Genomic DNA, 19,854 nt, shown 5'->3' with positions numbered 1-19,854 from the left:
GGCTCCGAGGCTCCGCCCCGCTGCCCGCACTGCGCCGGGTGGCGCTGCCCGCAGGTGTGGGTGCGCGGCGCTGGGGCCGCGGGCTGTGCGGAGCATGAAGGTGAAGGTGATCTCGGTGCTGGAGGACAACTACATGTACCTGGTGATCGAGGAGAGCACCCGGGACGCGGTCGCGGTGGACGCCGCCGTCCCCAAACGGGTGAGAACCGCCGGTGCTGCGCGCTCTGCCGGCGGTATCGCTTCTGTTTGCGCGTTCCTCGTTCGGCCGTTTCCTTCCTCTCCGGGGCTTTGCGGGCTGGAGGCGGCGGGCAGGACTGCGGGAACGGCGGCCATAAAGGGCCATCGACCATAAAGTGCCATCGACCATAAAATGCCATCGGCCATAACGTGTCCCCGCCCCGTGCGGCGTCCCCTCCTGCCCCTCCCCGAGCGCTGGGGCAGCGCCTTCCTCCGTCCCGGCCGCACCGAGGTTTTTCTCTCCCTGACCCCGCTGCCCTCTCCCTGCCGTGGGGCGGACCCGGCGCTGCGCTGACACCTCCTCCCTTCACGAACCGCTTTTGTCCCTTTCAGCTGCTGGAGATCGTCCGGAAGGAGGATGTGGTTCTCCGCGCCGTCCTCAGCACGCATCACCACTGGTAAGCGCCGGCGCTGGGAGGCAGTGCCCCGTTGTAGGGGGGTACCCGGTGCCCATTGCCCCTCTGCCCCCATAGGGACCACGCGCGGGGCAACGAGGAGCTGGTCAGGCTGTGCCCGGGGCTGCGGGTGTACGGTGCGGATGAGCGCATCGGGGCCTTAACGCACCGCGTGGCCCCCGACGAGGAGCTGACGGTGTGTGGGGCGCTGGGGGAGGGGAGGGGGGGGGGTTGGTTCTGTGGCCGTTCCGTGCCCAGCGCTCATCTCCATCCCCGCAGTTCGGGGCCATCCGTGTGCGGTGCCTCTTCACCCCGTGCCACACTTCAGGCCACATGTGCTACTTCATGTGGGAGGATGGGTCCCCGGATGCACCGGCGCTGTTCTCAGGTATCTCCTAATAGGAACCCACCGATCCCGTGGGACGAACCCTTTGAGCCCCCTCCACCCCCCCGGCTTTGGGGGCAGTGTCTCACCCTCTCCCTGCAGGTGACACACTGTTTGTGGGGGGCTGCGGGCAGTTCCTGGAGGGGACAGCAGAGCAGATGTACGCCAACTTCACCCAGGTGTTGGGGGATCTGCCAAAGGAGACGGTGAGTGCCCCTCCCCAACAACCCTCCAAGCTCAGCCCCAGCTTAGAGAAGCCCCACAATAATGATGACACGGTGAGGTTGGGAGTGTGTGTAACACTGAGTGCTCCATGCTGCTCTCACAGAAGGTGTTTTGTGGCCACGAATGCACCGTCCGGAACCTGAAGTTTGCCCTGAAAGTGGAACCAGAGAATGAAGCAGTGAAGAAGAAACTCGCCTGGGCCAGAGTAAGCAGCTGTGCCTTGTGGGGTGGTGGGGGGCTGCTGGTTGGTAGCAGGGTTTGGACATACCTGGTTCCTCACAGCAGCGGGATGATGAGGATCTGCCCACGGTGCCCTCCACGCTGCAGGAGGAGTTCCTCTACAACCCCTTCCTCAGGGTCACGTAAGCAGAACCGGTGCTGGGGGATGGGGGGGCACGCTCGTGGGTTGGCCCTGAACTGGGTGGGGTGGGATGGAGCAGCTCTGTTGTCATGCTGCTGCTTTTGCCCCCAGTCCACTCCACATTCCAGCATCCCCCCCCTTCTGCCACTAGCTTTGGAAACCAAGCCCACAGGGAAGGGAGGGTAACCCAGTGTCCTTCCAGTGTCTCTCAGACCTGGGGCTGAGCCCTGTCCCCATCTGTCTCCATCACATCCCAGTCTTAGTGCTGCCGTTACTCCTGCAGGGAGGAGGCTGTGCAGAAGTTCACAGGCAGGAAGGAGCCAGTGGAAGTGCTGCGGGCTCTACGCACCGAGAAGGACAACTTCAAGAAGCCCAAGGAGCGGCCCCATCCCCAGGCCATGCTCGCCTTCGACTGGGGGCTTTTTGCCCCTTTCCTGGAGAAGAAGTGAGGCTGCAGCACCCCACCACACAGGGGCCCACAGAGCGGGGGCACATATTGGGCTCTGCTGCCCAAAACCCAGAGTGCTGCACAGAACTCTGCACACGGATGGCCCCACTCAGGTGTCCCTGAGCCCTCAGCTGGGACAGGGCAGGGACCCAGGAACTGCACCGCTCTGTGTCCATTCCATTTCTTTTCCTCAAGTTAGAACGTGGGAAAGCTGTTGTATGAAGCGCGGAGCTTTTTGCTGGGGTGTTGCATTGCAAAACACAGCAATGCCTTTTGCTTTTTGGAAGGCAGACAGGGAGTGCTGCTGGCTCTGTGTGGCTGCATTAACCCCGTGCAGTGGTGTGGGCCGGGTGCTGCTGGGCAGCCCATCGCTCTGCCTTTATCTTTACCTCAGTTGTGCAACGTGCTGCAATGCACAGAATGGCGTTGCTGAGCTTCGGCCCGGCTTGTGCAGCTGAAATGCAAACAGTGGAGAAAACAGAGGAGATGGGCCCCGGGTAATACACTGTACGGTGTCTTTTTGGACTGTGCTGATACAAAGCTGCTGACGCTGGAATAGAACCAACTTCAGAACCTTTCATGCATGGGCTGTGAATAGCATCCATAGCACCGAACCTGGTTTGTGGTATTTCTTCCTTTGCTAGAAACTTGATTGAGGTTCTCTTTTTTTGCCTTTTTTTTTTTCATATATATATATATAGTGTTACGTTGTTTAAAATTTACTCTTCCCTCCAGGAGGGGGAAGAATCCGTCCTGCTGCTCCGGTTGCCTCAGTGCTGTTGCTTCAGAGATGCTCTAAGGGTACAGCTGTCATTGAACGCTGCCTGGTTGCTTTGCTGTGAGCAGTGCTGGGATGCCTGGGAGGGATCCTGGCCCAGCAGCGGGTTTGCTCATGTGTGCAGCTCAGAGGTGAAATCTGAGCTATTCTTGATGCCGTGGTGAGAACAAATAGCTGTGAGAGCTGCATGGGGAGCTCCGGGCAGAGCTTCAGTACTGTGCATTCAGTATCCTGGTCACTGGAAAAGGCAAAATGCGGATCCTTGGTTGTTTAACCTGCAGCTCATTCAGCTGTTCTTAACTGTGCACTTCTGGCTGGATGTGCACGTTCTCAGCAGAAACAAGAGTGTGTTTCTTTTTGCACTAATGTACAAAGTTCTCAGCACTTCAGCATATTGGGCTTAGTTTGCGTTGGCACTGGCATCTCTCTCCTGCTGTAGATGACAATGTTATGGTTTAGCATAACACTGATATAGAACTATGCATGGAAAAGGGCATTCAGTGCAACCACCGCTTGCAAAATGAGTGGGGAAGGGATGGGGGAGCAGAGGGAGATTTTTGCCTTACAAACACTGTGAATTCACTGATTGATCAGCAACAGCTGAAGTATGTAAAGCCTTTAATTAAAACCATTACAATTGTCTTTTACATTGTTGGCTTATTTTTAATGAAGACTGGGAGAGGATGCAGGGAAGGGCTGCCAGAGCAGCTGTTAAATAAGGCAGGTTAAGGACTGGCAGCTTTGCTTCTTGACAGCCCTAAGCACAAGGTCTGCGGTTAACAGTGAAGGTTCTCTCTGAAGAGGGCATGGCCAAGGTTTGAGTCTGGGCTACGTGCTGTAACCAGCTCCATGTCTGTTCTGAAAGAGCAAAGCAAAGCGGCTGCTTTGCGCTCAGTTTTCATCCACTTTACTTCCTGCAGTCGTTCTTCCCCACATAGCAGGAACTGGGAAAAGGAGAAATATCAAGTGAGAATGTGATTTTTAAGCTGCTGTTCACTTGCAGCTGCAGCAGGTACCAGGAGGTTCCACACCTGCCAGCATCCCTTCACCCTGAATTAAGGTCCAGCTGCAAACCTCCCACTGCCCCCCCTTTCAGAGACACCAAAGACCATCAAAAAGAAAACCAGCCAGCCGTTCTCACTCGATAGGATGTAAGAATGGTTCTCCCTGACTGTCAGGATATTATTAATCAGTAACTGATTTGGGGCCGGCATTTTGTTCTTTGCCTTCTTTCAGGTCCCATTTCAGCAGGCCATACAGCAGCCCCAGAGATAACGCTGCTCTCATGACTGCAGGCTGTCGGGGCTCACCCCTCTGACAGTGCAAAAATGCTGCAGCTGTGCTTCAAGGGCATCCAGTCAGGGGCAGGGACACAGAAACACAGAGCCCAAGGTCTAATGAGACCATCTGTAACTAAAGGAGAACGTTCTAACACAGACAGCCATGAACTCAGTGCTGTGAGAACACAGCGAGGCCTGGCTGAGGGATGTCCTCATGCAGCACGCAGCTCATCGTGTTGAGCTTACAGCCTGCTGCAAACCAAGTCCTTCAGTACCTTAAATCCATCAGTTCTGGTAGGAATAGGATTGCAAAGGGAGTGCAGGTTTAGTCCTAAGATACATTAGTGCTTCTTTTAACAGATTTTAATCACTGTTCCGTATTTATTTGCATCACTTCAGTCATTATAAAGCTTGAAGAATTAACGCTGCCTGCCTATATTCACATTACCTTCTCCTCTCTGACTGAGAGTGAGAAATTGCAATTCCCCATTGACGGCACAGAACTTTGGCTGTCTCTTGAGAGTCTTAAATACAATCAACTTGAAAGGCACTGAGTATATCCGGGCTTTGGAGTCTGCTTCCAGCGTCAGCCTTCACCACTTGATGTTAAATCCAGCGCTTGCTTTTTCCACTGCATGGTATTCTGTATGCAGAGCTTTCCCTGCCTTTTCAGACTCAGTGCCACCCAGCCACTGCTCATACAGGGCAGTTACAGTCCGGTTCTCCTCTGGAACTGCAGTCTTAAGAGACTCGTACAGCTTCTCAACTTGCTGAAGCCAGTCCTTGCTAGATTCACCTTCCACTTTGATCTGGCCACCTCCATTTAAACAACCTAAGTACAACAAAGCAAGAAAACATCATTGAGTTTTACAAATTACTTAGCAGGGCAAAAAGAAGAAAAATAACTGAATTAACAACTTCCTTTCCACCTGTGAACAGTTACAGAAATGAAAACACCACTGTAGTTGTGGCTTATTCCCCAGTAATTGAACACCAGCAGGTAACAGCCCCAAATGGGAGATCATTGGCCCGGGGTGATGCAGTGCTAATGCAGCCCAGCTGCGACAGAGGGCTCCAGGGAATCCTGGAAGTGCCAGTGAGAGAGAAGATAAGAAGTAGGGAGGGCTGATTCATTCTCTTTCCAGAGCCCAGAATGGCAGCTAAGTGAGAACAGCCCTACAACCTCAACTGAAGGTAAGATAAATGTCCTTAGGATGGGTTCTGAATTTGTTGTTGTGGTGTAGGTGTGATATAAATGTTGGTCTGCAAGCTGTGTGGAAGCCTTAAGTGGTGCTCAGCTCTTTGGTGCTGAGCAGCTTTCTAGGCTGGAAGTTGCATGGGCCCTCTAGAATACAGCAGTTGCTTGTAGATAGCCAAGAGTGGCAGCTCAGCGTCACTTCAGGCTGGATTAGAGCTCAGTGTACTCACTGTTCATAGACTGAAAAGGAACCTGGAGGGCAAATGTGGAGATCTTGCAGGAAGCAGATTAGGAAAGAGAAGAAAGGCTTCTTCTAGCAGCTGCAACAAGCACTCTCTGAAAGTGTAACACTTGTGCAGTTTTAGGGGATGAATGTCTTTATGTACCGTAGAACTTGAAGTCAGAGGGCATCCATACAAGCACTGTAAAATTTCAATGTGGGATTTAATTGCAATTACTGAAATCCTGAAGAATTGCTATAGATTCCAGGTAGGAAAATACATACCCTGCTTTGAAGTTTAATGCTGTGACTATCACATCTCAAGGGTGTTTGAAGGTTTTGCCACATTATCAAGAATGTGAGGAGCTGTCAATGTTTCTTATAATTTAGTTATGATTTCATTTGATTCCTACAGCTATAGGCTGTAACAGGGAAGTCTCAGTGCAGTCTCACCTGAGGGGCAGGCCATGACTTCAATGTAGTGATAGGGCGACTTCCCTCGCTTCAGCTTCTGCACTAAGTTTTGTATGTTTCGAAACCCATATGCCAAAGCAAAGTGGAGCAGAACTACTCCATCCTTCTCCAGTGTCACCTCTTGGAAGTCCTTGTTTCTGAGGAAGAAGAGAGAAAATGTCTTATCCAAACGGAGTTCTATATTAAACTTCAAAGAACCCTGAGTTGAAACAAAGTTCTTTGTGAATTCTTACTCAGGACAGCTGCCCTAGTTCTTTGCCACCCAAATAAAACGGATGAAGGAACCAGCTCACAAATCCTTGTCAGACTTTTCCTGTTTGAGCGCCCACTGAACTGAGTTTGCTGAGGAACACCATTCAATAAATCCTTAAAACCTAAGGAAACGGGACCTGAACTAAGGTTTTATTGTGACAGGCCGCCTGAACTGGCTTCAGCCAACTCATACATCAGCGAGGGCACCGGAGGAAGTTTTACATTGCAGCGGATCATGAAAGTAGGGAGCAAACAACCACTGAAGACTTCCAGGCTGCTAATATTAGTGGGAAAGCCTGTTCTTGATAAAAGTAATTTGACTTTTATGGAGTTATTTTGTATGGAGGCTGTGAGGGACTGTTGTTTTTAACCATTAACAATGCTGACCAAGGGTACAACTCATTACAAATCGGATGGTAAGATCTGGAAAGCTAGCAGGAAGTGCAGCTCTTTGGCCTCTGTACCCAAACTAAGGTGACTTTCTGCCTTAACCATAACAGAGTTACAGCACAGCTCCCAAGTCCTGACGTGAGATTTGTCTGTTCTGTGACAGTGAGATTAGTAACAAAGCTCTTTTATCGGCCTGATTGCAGGTGAGACAGCTGAGATCCCTGTGAGCTCTGTCTTCTAAATTGCTCTAAAAATCATCTGCAACTTGATACTGGGAAAATCCATCAGGCTAGAAGTGTGTGGGTGGTGAAGGGGCTCAGAGTCTCCAAAGGCCAGGCTGCACGGAGTGCAGGCTGATTTATGGCTCAGCAACTGTGGGAGGGAGAAGCCGATTCCCATGCCTCAAAGGAAAACGTTTAACTTTGCAAAGAAAGTGAAACCCATCAGAAAGAGAGCGGCATAAAAAGAACTGCAATAAAAATAAAACTAGTACTTGCTGTAAAAGCTTTAAACTTCATACTTTAAAGGTCTGTACTGAATTGTATCCACTTCAATGCCAAAGAGCTCCTTGGCTGCATACTTGTATATGTGCTCCAAGTAGCCGCCAGAGCCACCTCCTGAGTGGCCAGTGAGTTCCTCCTCTGTGGCACTACTAAACCTGGGGAAAGGAAAGAAAGAAAGAGGTGGTTTTAGTGGTCTGATCCAGTGGAACAGACAGCACGAAGCCCACTGCTCCTTCAAACAAACAGAAGTTTCATTAGCTCAGTGCCAAAATAGTTTCAGTATCACTAATAGAAACATGATGTTGTGAGTCTTGTGAGACTTTTGATAGTGGAATTGTTCACCCAGGGAATTCAAAAGCAGCAGAACAAACCAGGCACCAGCTCCCTTTGAGCTCCAACCCTTTCCCTTTCTCCTGGGAAAAGACTATTTATGGTTTCAGGCTCTGCAGGTTTAACCCTGTGCTGTCTAATGTTCTTTGGGTCAAGCTCTGTGGGAACATCCTCACCAGATCTGATCCCACTGCCAGCTTAACCTTCACACACCAAAAGTATTTGAGTTAGAGGCCAATTGCCTGAGAAGTCTCAAATCAACGTTTTTTGTTAGTGTACTGTTCAGTGGATCTACAAACACCTTAGGTGATACTTGGAAATGATGAAGCATTGATGGTATGGATCTGTGTGGCCTATGCTTCCCTTGGAAAACACAATCAGGGAGAAACCATCTCAGTCAAGAGAGATTTCAGCAGTCCTGAAGTCTTTTCCATAGCACCAAAACTGAGCTCATTCCTGAACCAGGTACTTATACGTGGCTGCCAGGACAGGAGAGAACACATTCTGCAACTCCAAGCACAGAGATGAAACCTTTTGTTGCTGTGGTTTCATGTAGTTAAGAAAGTTATACAGTGTACAGATGAACAAGTCTCACAATGGCAGGGGGCTGCCCTGTACGTGGCTGTCCTCAGCAGGACCCTGCTCCAAGTTCAGCACGCTGTTGGTGTTGAACAGCCGCCTTCATGTAATAACAGCACTTCCATGTTCAAGCTCTGCACAAATAATTCCATCTCACTGACTTGCCAAAACACAACCCAGTATTCAGAGGTCAAGATGGTGTTTCTTGAAAACAGCTCACCAGATGGAAGCTTCAACAATAGCTTTTGTTATGAGTGAATAATAAGAAGAAGGATACGCTTCTAAGCGCTCATCAGGCAGTGACACTTGCATTTTCCTACTAACAGCTGCAGAAGGGAAAACACTTGAATGCGGGCCAAATAGTTTCAAGTCAAATGGAAGATGCTGTCTCTTGCAGATAAAATCTCAGCTTTAGGAAAGCTGCAGAAGGCAACACGTTACCCTGTGATGGCATCCAGAAACTATTTTTAATTTGATCTTGTTTACAGGAACTGAGCTTCATTAATGAAATGCTTCAGTGTGTCTGGCCTCACGTACTGCAACTCTCTTAAAATGAGGCTGCCAATAAGCATCAGTGCTGGCCTGGAGCAAATGGTTATAACAGCAAAAGTCCTGGGATTTCTGGCACTTCATCTCATTCTCGCTGCCAAATGTAATAACCTCTCAATGGGCTTTTCCACGTGCTGGAGGATAAAGCAGAACAACAGCCATTGGACTGCTTATGTTAGTGCTCCAAGTTCTGAGGAATACGTGCTGTTTATAAGCAGTCAATTTACTGAGTAAGTTAAAGCTAGCAAAAGGTTACGGAGGCGCTTTATCACCAGGAGCGTGAGGCACTGCCCTCACAATGTACTCCTAAGAAGTTAGCCAGAGATTTTTATCAAGTCATTAGACATTTTGTTCTATGTTATAACTGACACTTCCATAATGTTATTTCCTAACCGAGTCCAAACGCTTCAGAATGTTTTTGTAATCTCCTTGATTTTTCTGCTTAATGGTATAACGATAAAGCAGGTAGAACAAAATGCTTATTTATGTGGGCAGCTGCTAAAGTTGACTTTTTGGGATGCAACCGTGCAGACCTTTATTGCAGTGGAGAATAACTTTTAGATGTGAAAGGAATCTGTGCGTAAATCATTTTAGAAGACAATACTGGAGGAATTCTTAATTAAAATTAAACCCTATTTAGAAATAAGTCACAGTGTCACATCTGCAAAGGGATACAGCTGTCAGTAGACCACAGTCACGTCCCTATGCGTGTGCAACCTGCTGCATACCTGGGCTACTGAAATCCCTCCTAAAAACTCTGAGCAGTAGACTTGAATCAACTTGAACCACATTGTTAAAAGCTGTTAATACCATATAGAGGTTGTTACATATGGAGCCTTTCTCTTTGTATGATGATAAAGTGCTACAAAGACATTTCTTATAAACGGATTAAGAGAATGCTTTGGTTTAGTGATCAGTGTGGAAGCACTACTGAGTGTCAATTCAGAGGGCGAAAATCTGATCTCAGTATTTCTACAGTCTCTTTAGATCTTTGCAGTCATCACTTAACCAGATGTCAGCTTTCAGTTAATGCAACTGAAGTCTCATCTGGTTTGCACGTGTTTAAGTTCTTGTGCTCTTACAGAGACTCCTTCAGATGAGCTGAGTGACCTAAATATTTTGTTTCAATAGCAGAATCTTTACGGAAGCTCAGGTAACGAAGGGATATAAGCAAACTGAGTACAGCACTGCAACAGGCTTTTTTGCTAATCCTTGGACTACTAAGACCTAGCAAGTAGTTACAGGTTCATTGTAGGTAAAGTACTTAATGCACAGCTGTACTGATTTGAAATTACTGACACAAAAATACCCACAAAATGCCAACACCTGCAGACTTATGCACAGTAAAACAGTAGTAGAAAGTGAATTCTGCTGAACTGGATATGGATACTGGATGGAAAAGTACATGCTTGAAGGTGCAGATGAGATTTCTTACATGGTATCCAAAGGAGCAGGATCTACATCTGAGAGAGATACTCTTTCTTGTTCCAACAACTTTAGCACTTCTCCTAAAATAGAACCACAGGTACAAAAGGAGATAAAGAAAAATAAAATCCACGGATCAGTATCTAAGCCTGCATATGAAGTCTTTACCAGGTCATGACTGGCATCACTGAAGATAAATTATACAGCAATATCTGTGGGCTACGTCCACCATTGACAAAGGATCATTGAAACAAGCCCAGAAATGATCTGGGCTGCTTCTGGCTCTGCTCACCTGTGGTGATTACACAGTCCACATCACGAGTCTGGTACTCTTGGTTGAAGAAGTCTGGCCTTGAAGCCTCCAGCTTCTTGTCATAGCAGGGCATTACAGTTACGTGGTATATCTTATTAGGTGTTAAGTGCTGGAAAAAGACAAGCAGTAGCACTGGTCAGTCTCAAAACTGTCTTGTGGGAGGTGTTTTCCAATTACAAATGAGAATGATGAAACTAATAGTGCCATGCATTGGGAAATACTCTCCTTTATTACTGAACGTGATAAAAATATATATTTTTCTCTCATAGAACCCAATTTTAGAATGTAGAAAACAACAACCATAAGGTCTTCCATGGTCTTTCCCCCCACCCCCTCCTGCTTTTCCTAGTGCAAAAGATTCAAAGTCAATCGATGAAGAAATCCTAACTGTTCAGTGAGATGACATGTTTCCTCCATGCTCCTAAGATGCAGCTCCTACATCAGCGACTAAGAAACAATCAGAAGTTGGACAAAAATCCTCACGGCCATCCAGCAAAATAAGTTCAAACTGAGGAAATAAGTCATTGACTCAAGGCTATTGTTTCACCATCTTCTGCCAAATATTCTTAACAGCTGCCAATTTTTGTAACAAGTATGCACGTGTCAGCATTTGTTTAATGCAACTGTGAAGCCAGCGCTCATTAACAGACAATCAATCATACAACCAGACATGGTGCTTAAGTTTGCTGCTGGACAACTCTGGACTATAATACTAGTCTGTAAGCACCAACTTTACACTTAGAAAGATTCCAAAGGTTAAGGACTGGGAACAGAACTAAGCAAAACTGAAAGAGAACATGAAGTTGGAAAAGAGCAAGCGATTTTTAGACAAGGCATGATCTGCACGTATGCACTGACTGAAGTTTTGTCCTGGGTTAGTTTATTTTACCTTATTCTCCAGCCTTGATCATCAGGAAAATACCATACAGGACAAGTGTGATATAAGCACAAGAATAATGGCAAATCAGATTCCTTAGACTTCCTGAATAATATACAGAGATTTCAAGCAATCCACGAAGCATGAACTTAGAGCTGCTGTCCCAGCTGCAAGTTTCTCAACAGATATCACAGAAGTGACAATGCCTTTGCTGGCAATTTGCAAGATAAAAACAATTATCTTCAATCCTTAATGTACACAGCACAGGAAAATGTATCAGCTTGTGTTTGATGCACCTTACCTGCTGCTCTGCAAAATGGCCCTTTATCAAGGAGCCCATGATCTGCTGTGGAGACTTAGTGGTGCTGATGTAAGGAATGATGAAACTGCCATGGGTTTTCTCTGCATAGCAGATCCAACCTGAAAAGAGAATAATTAGCAAATAGTTGCAATCAGTAACTATGTATATATATATATATATACACATATAAATAGCAAGCACCCCTTCACTCTGCCCCCAACCCCAGGCTCACCACCCATTCACAACCATTTTCAGTCTCAGCACAAAAGGCAAAGAGCTGTAACAATTCCATGTATAGAGGCGAGTAGGTATTTCTATAGACCATTACCACTATTAACAGCAAGATCTCTTCGTGAAGAGCAATACTTTAAGCAAATGAATATGAACTTTTCTGACTAGCTTTTTGAGTTCTTGTATAGGTGTATTATTTGAATGACATCTTATTTCTGTAAGTAATTTTGTAACGTACCTGGACAGGCAGAAGCTAACATTGGCAAAGCCTTTTTGTCTTCAGATTGCCTTCGGAAGCGTTTTACAAACTCCTTTTGGCTCTCCAGCAGGCTGAAGTTTCTTGAGAAAGTTGTATCAAATACATAGTGCACACCTAAGTGGTACAGCATGCATATTAAAATTCACAGGGAAGATACAAGCAGCAAGCTACACATCATATTTACAGCTATCAATCTGCGTTTGAGAGTGGACTGTTTTCTCTAGCACAGCAGGGCAAGAGCAGAAGTCATAGGAGGAATGTGAGTAATTTAAAGCTCCTTTTCCCCCATTACTCCGGGTTTATTTTGTGACTGAAGTTGCACAAAGTTTGTATTTCTTAATTCATATCACCTTTAGGTGCTCATAAAAGCTGTGCCTGATGCATAGCCCAGAAGTCCCCTCTGTGATGGGTAGGACGCAATGCAGCACTTGCCTTGACTCTTTAAGAATGCAGTCAACTTCTTCGCTGTTTCCAGAACGCTCATTTTACATTTTGCAGCCAGTGAAGCCCTGGATTGTGGTGAAACAGAAACCACCACCAGTTTCTGTTCATTGGGAGCTGCAGTCTTTAAATAACAACAAAAGAAAGCTGTTCAGACAGTACTAACACAGCACATGCAGTACTGCAGCATGCTAGAACTTCAGCAAACATCTCCCAGTATAACTCCCAAGTTTCTAACATAGTAACTTGCTATGGTGAAAAGCAATTTCCAGACCTATGACAACTTTTTAGAACTTAGAAAAAAAATCTACTCCGTACTTCCAGTGTACTCAGATTTTAGGTGTGCTGCCGCAATGTTTGCTTCTGCAGAGGCATCACAATGGACTCACATCTATTAATTCTGCAGCTTACCCGCCTGTCTCATCACCTACCTTGTTAAAAGCTAGAGTTTTGTAGAACTCCTCGTGGCTCTGCTGAGTGATTAAAACACTCTCTGCTGATGTAATGCAGCCACTACAAGCTAAACAGTCGTTCAGAGTAATTTTAGCCTTCTCCAGTTTCTGTTCTTCTCCATCCTGGGAAGAAACAGATGAGATTCAGTTTTGGTCACAACACAGAATTGAGCAGGGTGGCAGTTTCTCATCTTTACTATGTTTAGTAATAAGGATATTGTCCTCTTTACCCTCCTGGCTTATCAAGAGCAGACAAGAAGAAAGGTGTGGAAAAAAAAAGATTTTGTAATACATTTTGCTGTTGTCTTTAGCATTCCCAGATCCTGGTCCTTAAATAGCTGTACTTTATTTAAATACATAGCTAACCATCAGCACTGTCTGGATATTTTACACAATAGTAAAGTCAGGCATACCTGAGTGATCTGAAAATAGCTCCCATCGGCTTCAATTCTGATCTTAGCTGCTGCTTTCCCAGGCTTTTTTTCCACCTTTACAGGTTTGATACATTCCTAAAAGAGAAATAAAGCACAGCCGTGAAGAGACAAGCGATGAGATGTAGAAGGAGGGTTGAAAATGGAGTGGTCAAACCCAAGCAATCATTCTAGAGCAGATGTCTATTACTGTGCTTTAAATTATGCCAGATGTACTGACTGTGTCTACAACCACCAAGGCAAAACGGAAAGGCAGCACCTTACCCCTTTTGTACAGAACGAGCACTTTTTCAGCATCGTAGCAAAGCCAGAGGAGACTGCGTTCCTTCCGAATAACAGAGCTGTGTTAAGAGGAGCCTGGACAAGCACAGAGGCTCGCCTGCAAAGCCATCCCCTCCCCAATCGGACAGACGACCTTGCAATTCCTCGTTGCAAACTGTAACGGATGGAGGCGTGCTCGCTACAGCCGGCGGGCGGCTATCGCCAATGAGGTTCCATGTCACGACGGAAGGACTCTGACAGCCTCAGAAGGGCCGCTGCCAGATCTCTGCACTGCACTACGATGGAGTCCCAAGGGCCTTTTAGCATGTTGTGCCGTTTTTATTGTCCTATTTGCACAGCTAGACTCGCTCGGTGCTGTCTCCTCACCCCCCCATCCCAAATCCAGGATGTCTCTCCTAAGACGGGCCCTGCGGTCCTCCATGAAGGGCAGTGCAGCGGTTTGCCGTCTGGACACCCACCTGCGAGGGCCCGATGTAGTCATCCAGGTCCGTCAGCTGCAGCACCCCGCTGAAGGGAGACGCCATGACCGCCGCGCCGCCGTCAAGCGCGGCAGCCGGCGGGAGGGTAGGAGCTGCGACACTGTCGTAAAAGCGCGATGCCACGCTGCTGTCGTGATATGGGCTCGGGATCGTGCGTGGAGTAGAGCAGGTTCTGTGCTCAGGGTTCAGCGTGAGACATAAGCTCGGTGCTTTGAACGTGATGTTCAGTCAGGTTTATTGATAGCCTTGCTTGATACATCCTTTTCTATCAGCCACAAAGGGATTAAAGCTTCCCTAGCCTGCTTTACAAAGCACTGCCTGCAAGGGGCATGACATTACTATGGACTTAACCAGATTCCTTGCTGCTGATAGCAAGGTGCAGGTGTGGGGAGAAAGTGCTTTAAAAGCTGAGGGCCTTTCATGGGGTTTAGGGTCAGTCAGGTAACAAATGGAGGTTGGCTTCCCAGTTTATGAGCTGGATCTCTAACTCAAGAGTCAGGCTCTCTATTTTGTCTCCCTTGGGACTGCATGTAACGTCACCGTCTGTAGGTGGCTGTGTATGCACCCGATGGGTCTATCTATATCCAGAGCAGAGAGGGAGATCAGACTGCTTGGTTACATCGCAAGGTGTCGGCCTTACTGTAAAGGGAATCTACTGAAATCACATAATGGTTTTTAGAAGGCAGCTGACTCATACAGGAGACCATTTGCTCGGAGCTCTAAACTACAAAGCTGTTTTGTACTCCAAGCAAGGAGTGCCTGACAATTAGAGCTATTTTTTGCTGCGCTTGAGTGCGTAACAGAGATGTCCAAGCGCTGACAGTACTCATGTCAGGGCAGGATGGAGCAAAAGCATTGCTGGATACCCACAGCACCTCACCCTTTCATTCCTGGTGCTGTAGAAGGTGTGTGCTTTGGGAGCACCTGTTCACACAAAAGACCTAGGAACTGAGAACGTGGCACAGCAGCTGACACCAGCAGCCGTGTTCTTGGGGCGCTGAATGCCAAATGCTTTTAACAGTGTGAGTTTCGTGGTACAGATGGAACTAGTGGCCGAAGATCCAATATTGTAGCAACCTGTTTTTTATTCCTAAGCAGTCTTTCAAGGCTGGGTTGGGATCCCAGGAGCACGTGTGAGTTCTGAGCCTCGCTGCTGGACTCTACTTTTCCAACGTCAGTTAACTTAAAGCTGGTCATGCTTCTTAAACCTGGCTGCTGATGTGTCAGGAGGATCTCTGTACCCTGATGGGCAGCTAAAGAGGATTAGGGCACTGTTAAACAATACTTGTGCTCCAGTGCAGCCAGTCACATTACCAACATGAACAGAAACCTTACCAGGAGAGAGAAAGTACAGGCTTCTTGTTACTTCTTTTTTCAACTTCATTAAGCTTATAATTCAGGAGGTTTGACTGTTAGGTATATGTGGTTTTTTGACTTCGTGCAGCTCAGAAATGATTATAGAGAAGAGAAGGAGATAGAAAACAAGTAGAATCTCAAGTAAAGTTCTGGCAAGGTCTGATGTGATGGCTGAGTTTTACTTCTAGCTTCTAGTGATACTCGGTCCTCTTTGGCCTTTGTGTCCCCACTCTTAATCATCTCCTCTGCCTTTTTATTTGTCTCTGTGGTACTTCTTTTAATAGCGTGCAGTGAGAGTGCTGAGTGTCCAGGGCAGGGTTTGCTGTGGAGTTACTGCAGAAGAAGACAAACCAGGACTGTTTTTTTTTTTCCTGTGGTGGCCAAGAAAAGGGCTGTCTGAAGATAGGCAGGTCTCTGAGACCTTTGGCTTTCTTGTCTTCTCCTTTGCCATTCAGAAGTAGCCTTGAGTGAAGACCTGTTAGTGCATGGAGGTGAGCGTTGATGGTCTTGCATGAGCTGTCAGAAACAAACCTTCAGTGTCAGGTTCTTGTTGACCCCTCTGGAATTTGTAGGTGTGGGCACAGTACCATCTCAAAGCCAATAATGTTTATTTTCACATGTTCCCTACTTGTAACCGAATGCTTAAGCAAGCAGAAGTGAGACAAGCTGCGTGTGGAACCAAGTACTGCCTTGTTTATAAAACAAAATTCTCCAGGTGACATTTAATGACTGTTCTGCAGTCACAGAGCTGGATGTGACCTGCTAATACATTCTTATGAAGATCTGCCCCGAGATAAGGGTCAGCCCTGTCAATTTGAAACTACACTTGCACTGATAATAGGTCAGAGGGTGTTGTTCACTTGCTTTCTGAACCAGTTGCCGCTTTTACTGCTACACTTTTTGAGTGTGGAGTATGGCCCAAGCATAGGCTGCTGAAGAAGGCCATGCAAGACCAGGCTTAAGCCCAGCAGACATCCTCTGGTTGCTAACCAGAACTGCCCCTACTGCCAGGTTGGATAAGGTAGTAGCTGTGCCTCTGTCACTCCACTTGCCTCATCTATGCCTGACAACACATGGCCTGGTACTCATGTCAGGGCCCTGAGCTATGACCAGAAGTTGTCAAGGAAAAGAGAAAATACCACCTTTGGCAAAACCACAGAGAGCATAAACCGTGTGATGATTAACCTAGGAACAATCTCTCATGTTTTTGGGAACTGAAAATGAAGTCTTAAGGAACCATCAGAAATGTCTCTGTTTTTCTGCAAAGACACGTTCTTTTCTTACCCCCTGTCTATATCTCAGCTTGTATCCATTCAACCTCCTTGCACATCACGGTAAACCACACGTAAAAAGGATATCAAATGAGGATGCTGGAGGACAGCTTTCAGAGCTTCCTCTCTGCTGCCCTGAGACTCCCCAGCTTGCAAACCTCCCCTTGAACTCGGACCCCATCCTGTGATGGATGTGTCAATGAGACCGATCATGTAACTTTTCCTGCCCCAGTTTACCTTCCCTGAAATGTGTATAACCTTACCTGACCTAACTTACCTTTCCTTTCTGCGAGTAGGCAGCAGCATTTTTAGTCAAGAGCAGCCGGAGCGAGGGCAGGACTGTTCTGCAATGGAAACACTGAGCCATAGAGCAGTGATTGGTTTGATGCCAATGAAATCACAGTTCTCAAGTGTGGATATTTATTTAGTAGTGTTTCCTTGTTTGCAGTTTTAGTGAGATAAGGAGAGGAGAAGTTTCACAGAGGCTTAATTCAGTTGTGGAGGAGTCTTCCTTTGTGTGCCAAGTCCCGGTAAGCCTGAGATCTATACAGGGAGGATAAAATAAGAGCTGGGCACAAGCGATGACTGTATCGTCGCACTGCCTTTGTGGTCTTGAAGCTGCTTATGCCTTAGATTTCTATTAGTGTGATGGGCATGGATACAAAGAATGAATTTAGTTTTGCTGTTAGAGTTGCGTGTCTCCATATCCTCTCTTTGTACCTGGATTATGTTGTCCCTGCTGGGTCCTGACAGTTTTCTTTTTCATAAGGCAGCTCATGTAGAAACAGAAAACATCCATCATTTGAAAGATACCTCCTTACTTCCAGTTGCCTCTTTGCCCTTCTGTTCTATCACGACAGTTTGATTTTCGTTGCTGGCAGCATGTCTTTGCTTTCAGCCTTCAGCATGACTTTATACAATTTCTATGCCATGTGTAACATCTTATCTTCTTTTTTAACTGCCCCTTTTGTTTTCTCTTCAACAAGCTTTATTTTGTGCTCTGCTGCTCCTGTTCTTCAGCCTCTCCTGATTCTGGGCACGCAGTAGGACTGTGTGACCCCGTGAGTTATGGTAGCCCATGCAGGGTTGCAAATGAGCTCAGCCTGACCACGTCTTCTACAAACTTATGGTCAAATGTTAGCTTCTCTGGGGTGGTGGTCTCCCATGCAGTTTGCTTGCTCTTGGGCACATGTTGGGATGGGAAGTTTGTCTGTGGTGTGAGCATGTATCTGCTGGCCTGGCTCTGCTTCCCCAGAGTGCTCTCTGTCCACCTAATGGGAGGTCTGACTTTTCAGAGTCAGCCCAAAGCCCCCGTAGTTCTTTGTGGAAGCTATAGGGAAGTGCAGTGACTCTGGGCTGAGCAGGGCGTGTGGTGTGCGTGGCGGAGATGGGATCGGGAGAGATTTACTGCCTGTTGCCACACCTGGCTTAACATGGCAGGAACACATCGACAACCAATTGTACAATTTAGGGTTGCTGAAGAACACCTGAGCCGCCCATGATGGCTCAGTCAGATTGGGAGGGCAGAGGGTTGTGAATGCACTGACTCATTTTCCCATGGCACAAATGGCATCTTAAGCCTGGCCCACTTCTACCCATCCTCTGCAGGTTACATTGACTGCCCTCCTGCCATGACCCTTCAGTTGAGTGTTAAGAAATCGTGATGAAAAACCAGGCTTCATTCCCCACTTGGTATTGCAGGGAGAGAAGAGGAGGAGGTGACACAAAGACATTGGATTACTTGCAGTTTCAGGAGAGGGATGCTTGCAGGGGAGGGAGGAATGCAAGAAGGAAGAGAGGCAGAGAGGCTGCAGACACTTCTATATCCACTGGTAGCACAGGGCAAGGGGTGACTGGAATCTCTTTCAGCTCTCTGCTTCTCAAGTGAGATGGGATCTCAAGCTGCCTCACACCAACAAGGAATTTTATCAGCATTTATGTTGCACGATCTGTGTTCCCATTAGTTTGTGACTGAGAGACCTGATGCTGCAAATTGAGAGAAGTTCATCAAAGGTGGGGAGAGCAGGGCTTATGAAGGGCATGTGGTGGAAATGAAGTTAATGATAGGGAGAGCTCTGCTTCTGGGGAGGTGATAGCTAAGGGTGTGCTAGGCTCCATCCCCTGAAAGACTTGTCCACCAGGTGTGGGCTGCAAATATCTCATTCTGGCTTAGTCACAGCTGCTGCCTGAATTGCTTCATGTTGCTGAGGATATTCAGAAAATAGGAATGAAGCACCTGCTCCACATCTTTTCTGGTTAGCATGAGGTTTATTACTGAATTATGGCATAAAATCTACTTTTCCGGAGTGATGACACTTTGTGAGAGGCTGTGATGATCTCCTGTCTGGCCATCCATCTGCAAATCTTAACCTCATCTCAAGGCTGTGCTGCCATGAATGGTTAATGCTCCTGTGATGATGGGGCTGTGTCCCCAGGCTGGGTCAGGCTGGCATGTAGAAAGTGCAGGAAAGCCTGCAGGAGGCCAAACTGCTGTTCCCAGTAACCAGTGCTACAAAGTGGTCAGTCTGAATGTGGCATCACATCCAAAAATCCCCTAGGCAGAAGCCTATTTCAGGAAGCTGTAGCTCTTACTTATGCTTACTTGAGCAGATACAAAGCCATAGATCAGCTCCAGCCTTATTCGCTGTAATAGTCAGGATTTTGCCAAATACTTGATGCTTCTGCTCAGCCACTTTGTGAACGGAGCTAAGAAAAATAACAGTTTGTTTATAGATGAAAGTTCTTCCTTGCCTTTGTGAACTCTCTCCTCACTGGGGGGGTTGCTTGGCACACTCCTTAGGTGCGCATGATTACCTGACCAACACAAGCAGAAAATCCTGACACACTGTGTTGCCCTCCCCCCCGGTTTCCTCATCAGTGGCTGGGGCTCACTGTTGATTTTTCTGCTTTACAGATCCATCCTGTTCTTCCATTTCACCTTCAGATACCCCCCATGAGAAGCAGTGGATCTGGCTGCAGATGCAGAGCCGTGCTGTGCCATGTGGTCTCTGCTGCCTTCTTCATCGACCCTTTTCTGGACCTGCAGTTCTCCCAGCAGCATGATCAGGGCTCAGCAGCAACATGGGCTTATCTGACCTTCCTTTGTGAGCTGCTTGCCTACAGTGCTGACTT

General features: G+C 47.2%; 2 protein-coding genes across 3 annotated transcripts; one reads left to right on the top strand and one right to left on the bottom strand.

The window, feature by feature from the left end:
* The first annotated feature begins 10 nt into the window (after nucleotides 1–10).
* LOC140258634 (hydroxyacylglutathione hydrolase-like protein) lies at nucleotides 11–3,475 on the top strand. Its single transcript, XM_072349076.1, has 8 exons — nucleotides 11–199; nucleotides 571–635; nucleotides 711–828; nucleotides 912–1,020; nucleotides 1,120–1,223; nucleotides 1,346–1,447; nucleotides 1,525–1,604; nucleotides 1,887–3,475. Exons 1-8 carry the CDS (start codon nucleotides 95–97, stop codon nucleotides 2,050–2,052), a joined length of 849 nt encoding a protein of 282 aa, XP_072205177.1. The 5' UTR covers nucleotides 11–94; the 3' UTR covers nucleotides 2,053–3,475.
* CIAO3 (cytosolic iron-sulfur assembly component 3) lies at nucleotides 3,432–14,183 on the bottom strand. 2 transcript variants are annotated; one of them, XR_011905273.1, is made up of 12 exons: nucleotides 14,075–14,183; nucleotides 13,317–13,412; nucleotides 12,883–13,026; nucleotides 12,443–12,575; nucleotides 11,990–12,124; nucleotides 11,521–11,639; nucleotides 10,322–10,451; nucleotides 10,040–10,112; nucleotides 7,164–7,301; nucleotides 5,981–6,138; nucleotides 4,558–4,941; nucleotides 3,432–3,773 (listed from the first exon to the last, which is right to left on the bottom strand). XR_011905273.1 is itself a non-coding variant. In XM_072349075.1 (11 exons), exons 1-11 carry the CDS (start codon nucleotides 14,138–14,140, stop codon nucleotides 4,703–4,705), a joined length of 1,431 nt encoding a protein of 476 aa, XP_072205176.1. In that variant the 5' UTR covers nucleotides 14,141–14,183; the 3' UTR covers nucleotides 3,432–4,702. The 2 variants fall into 2 exon arrangements, 1 of the variants encoding a protein (XP_072205176.1); XM_072349075.1 differs by having other exon boundaries at nucleotides 3,432–4,941.
* Nucleotides 14,184–19,854: the final 5,671 nt, after the last annotated feature.

This window comes from Excalfactoria chinensis, chromosome 14 (assembly GCF_039878825.1).
Source record: "Excalfactoria chinensis isolate bCotChi1 chromosome 14, bCotChi1.hap2, whole genome shotgun sequence".
Taxonomy (NCBI): Eukaryota; Metazoa; Chordata; class Aves; order Galliformes; family Phasianidae; genus Excalfactoria; species Excalfactoria chinensis.
The sequence above is the reverse complement of the archived record's forward strand: the minus strand, read 5'-3'. Positions and strand labels throughout refer to the sequence as shown.

Excerpts from the sequence above, each read along its gene's own strand:
- LOC140258634 (XM_072349076.1), top strand. The coding sequence starts at position 95 with ATGAAGGTGAAGGTGATCTCGGTGCTGGAGGACAACTACATGTACCTG. Across the intron at positions 200-570 it reads ACGCCGCCGTCCCCAAACGG|CTGCTGGAGATCGTCCGGAA; the intron begins GTGAGAACCGCC and ends TGTCCCTTTCAG. Across the intron at positions 1,224-1,345 it reads GGGATCTGCCAAAGGAGACG|AAGGTGTTTTGTGGCCACGA; the intron begins GTGAGTGCCCCT and ends CTGCTCTCACAG.
- CIAO3 (XM_072349075.1), bottom strand. The coding sequence starts at position 14,140 with ATGGCGTCTCCCTTCAGCGGGGTGCTGCAGCTGACGGACCTGGATGAC. Across the intron at positions 13,413-14,074 it reads ACTACATCGGGCCCTCGCAG|GAATGTATCAAACCTGTAAA; the intron begins GTGGGTGTCCAG and ends TTTCTCTTTTAG. Across the intron at positions 12,576-12,882 it reads AAACTCTAGCTTTTAACAAG|ACTGCAGCTCCCAATGAACA; the intron begins GTAGGTGATGAG and ends TGTTATTTAAAG.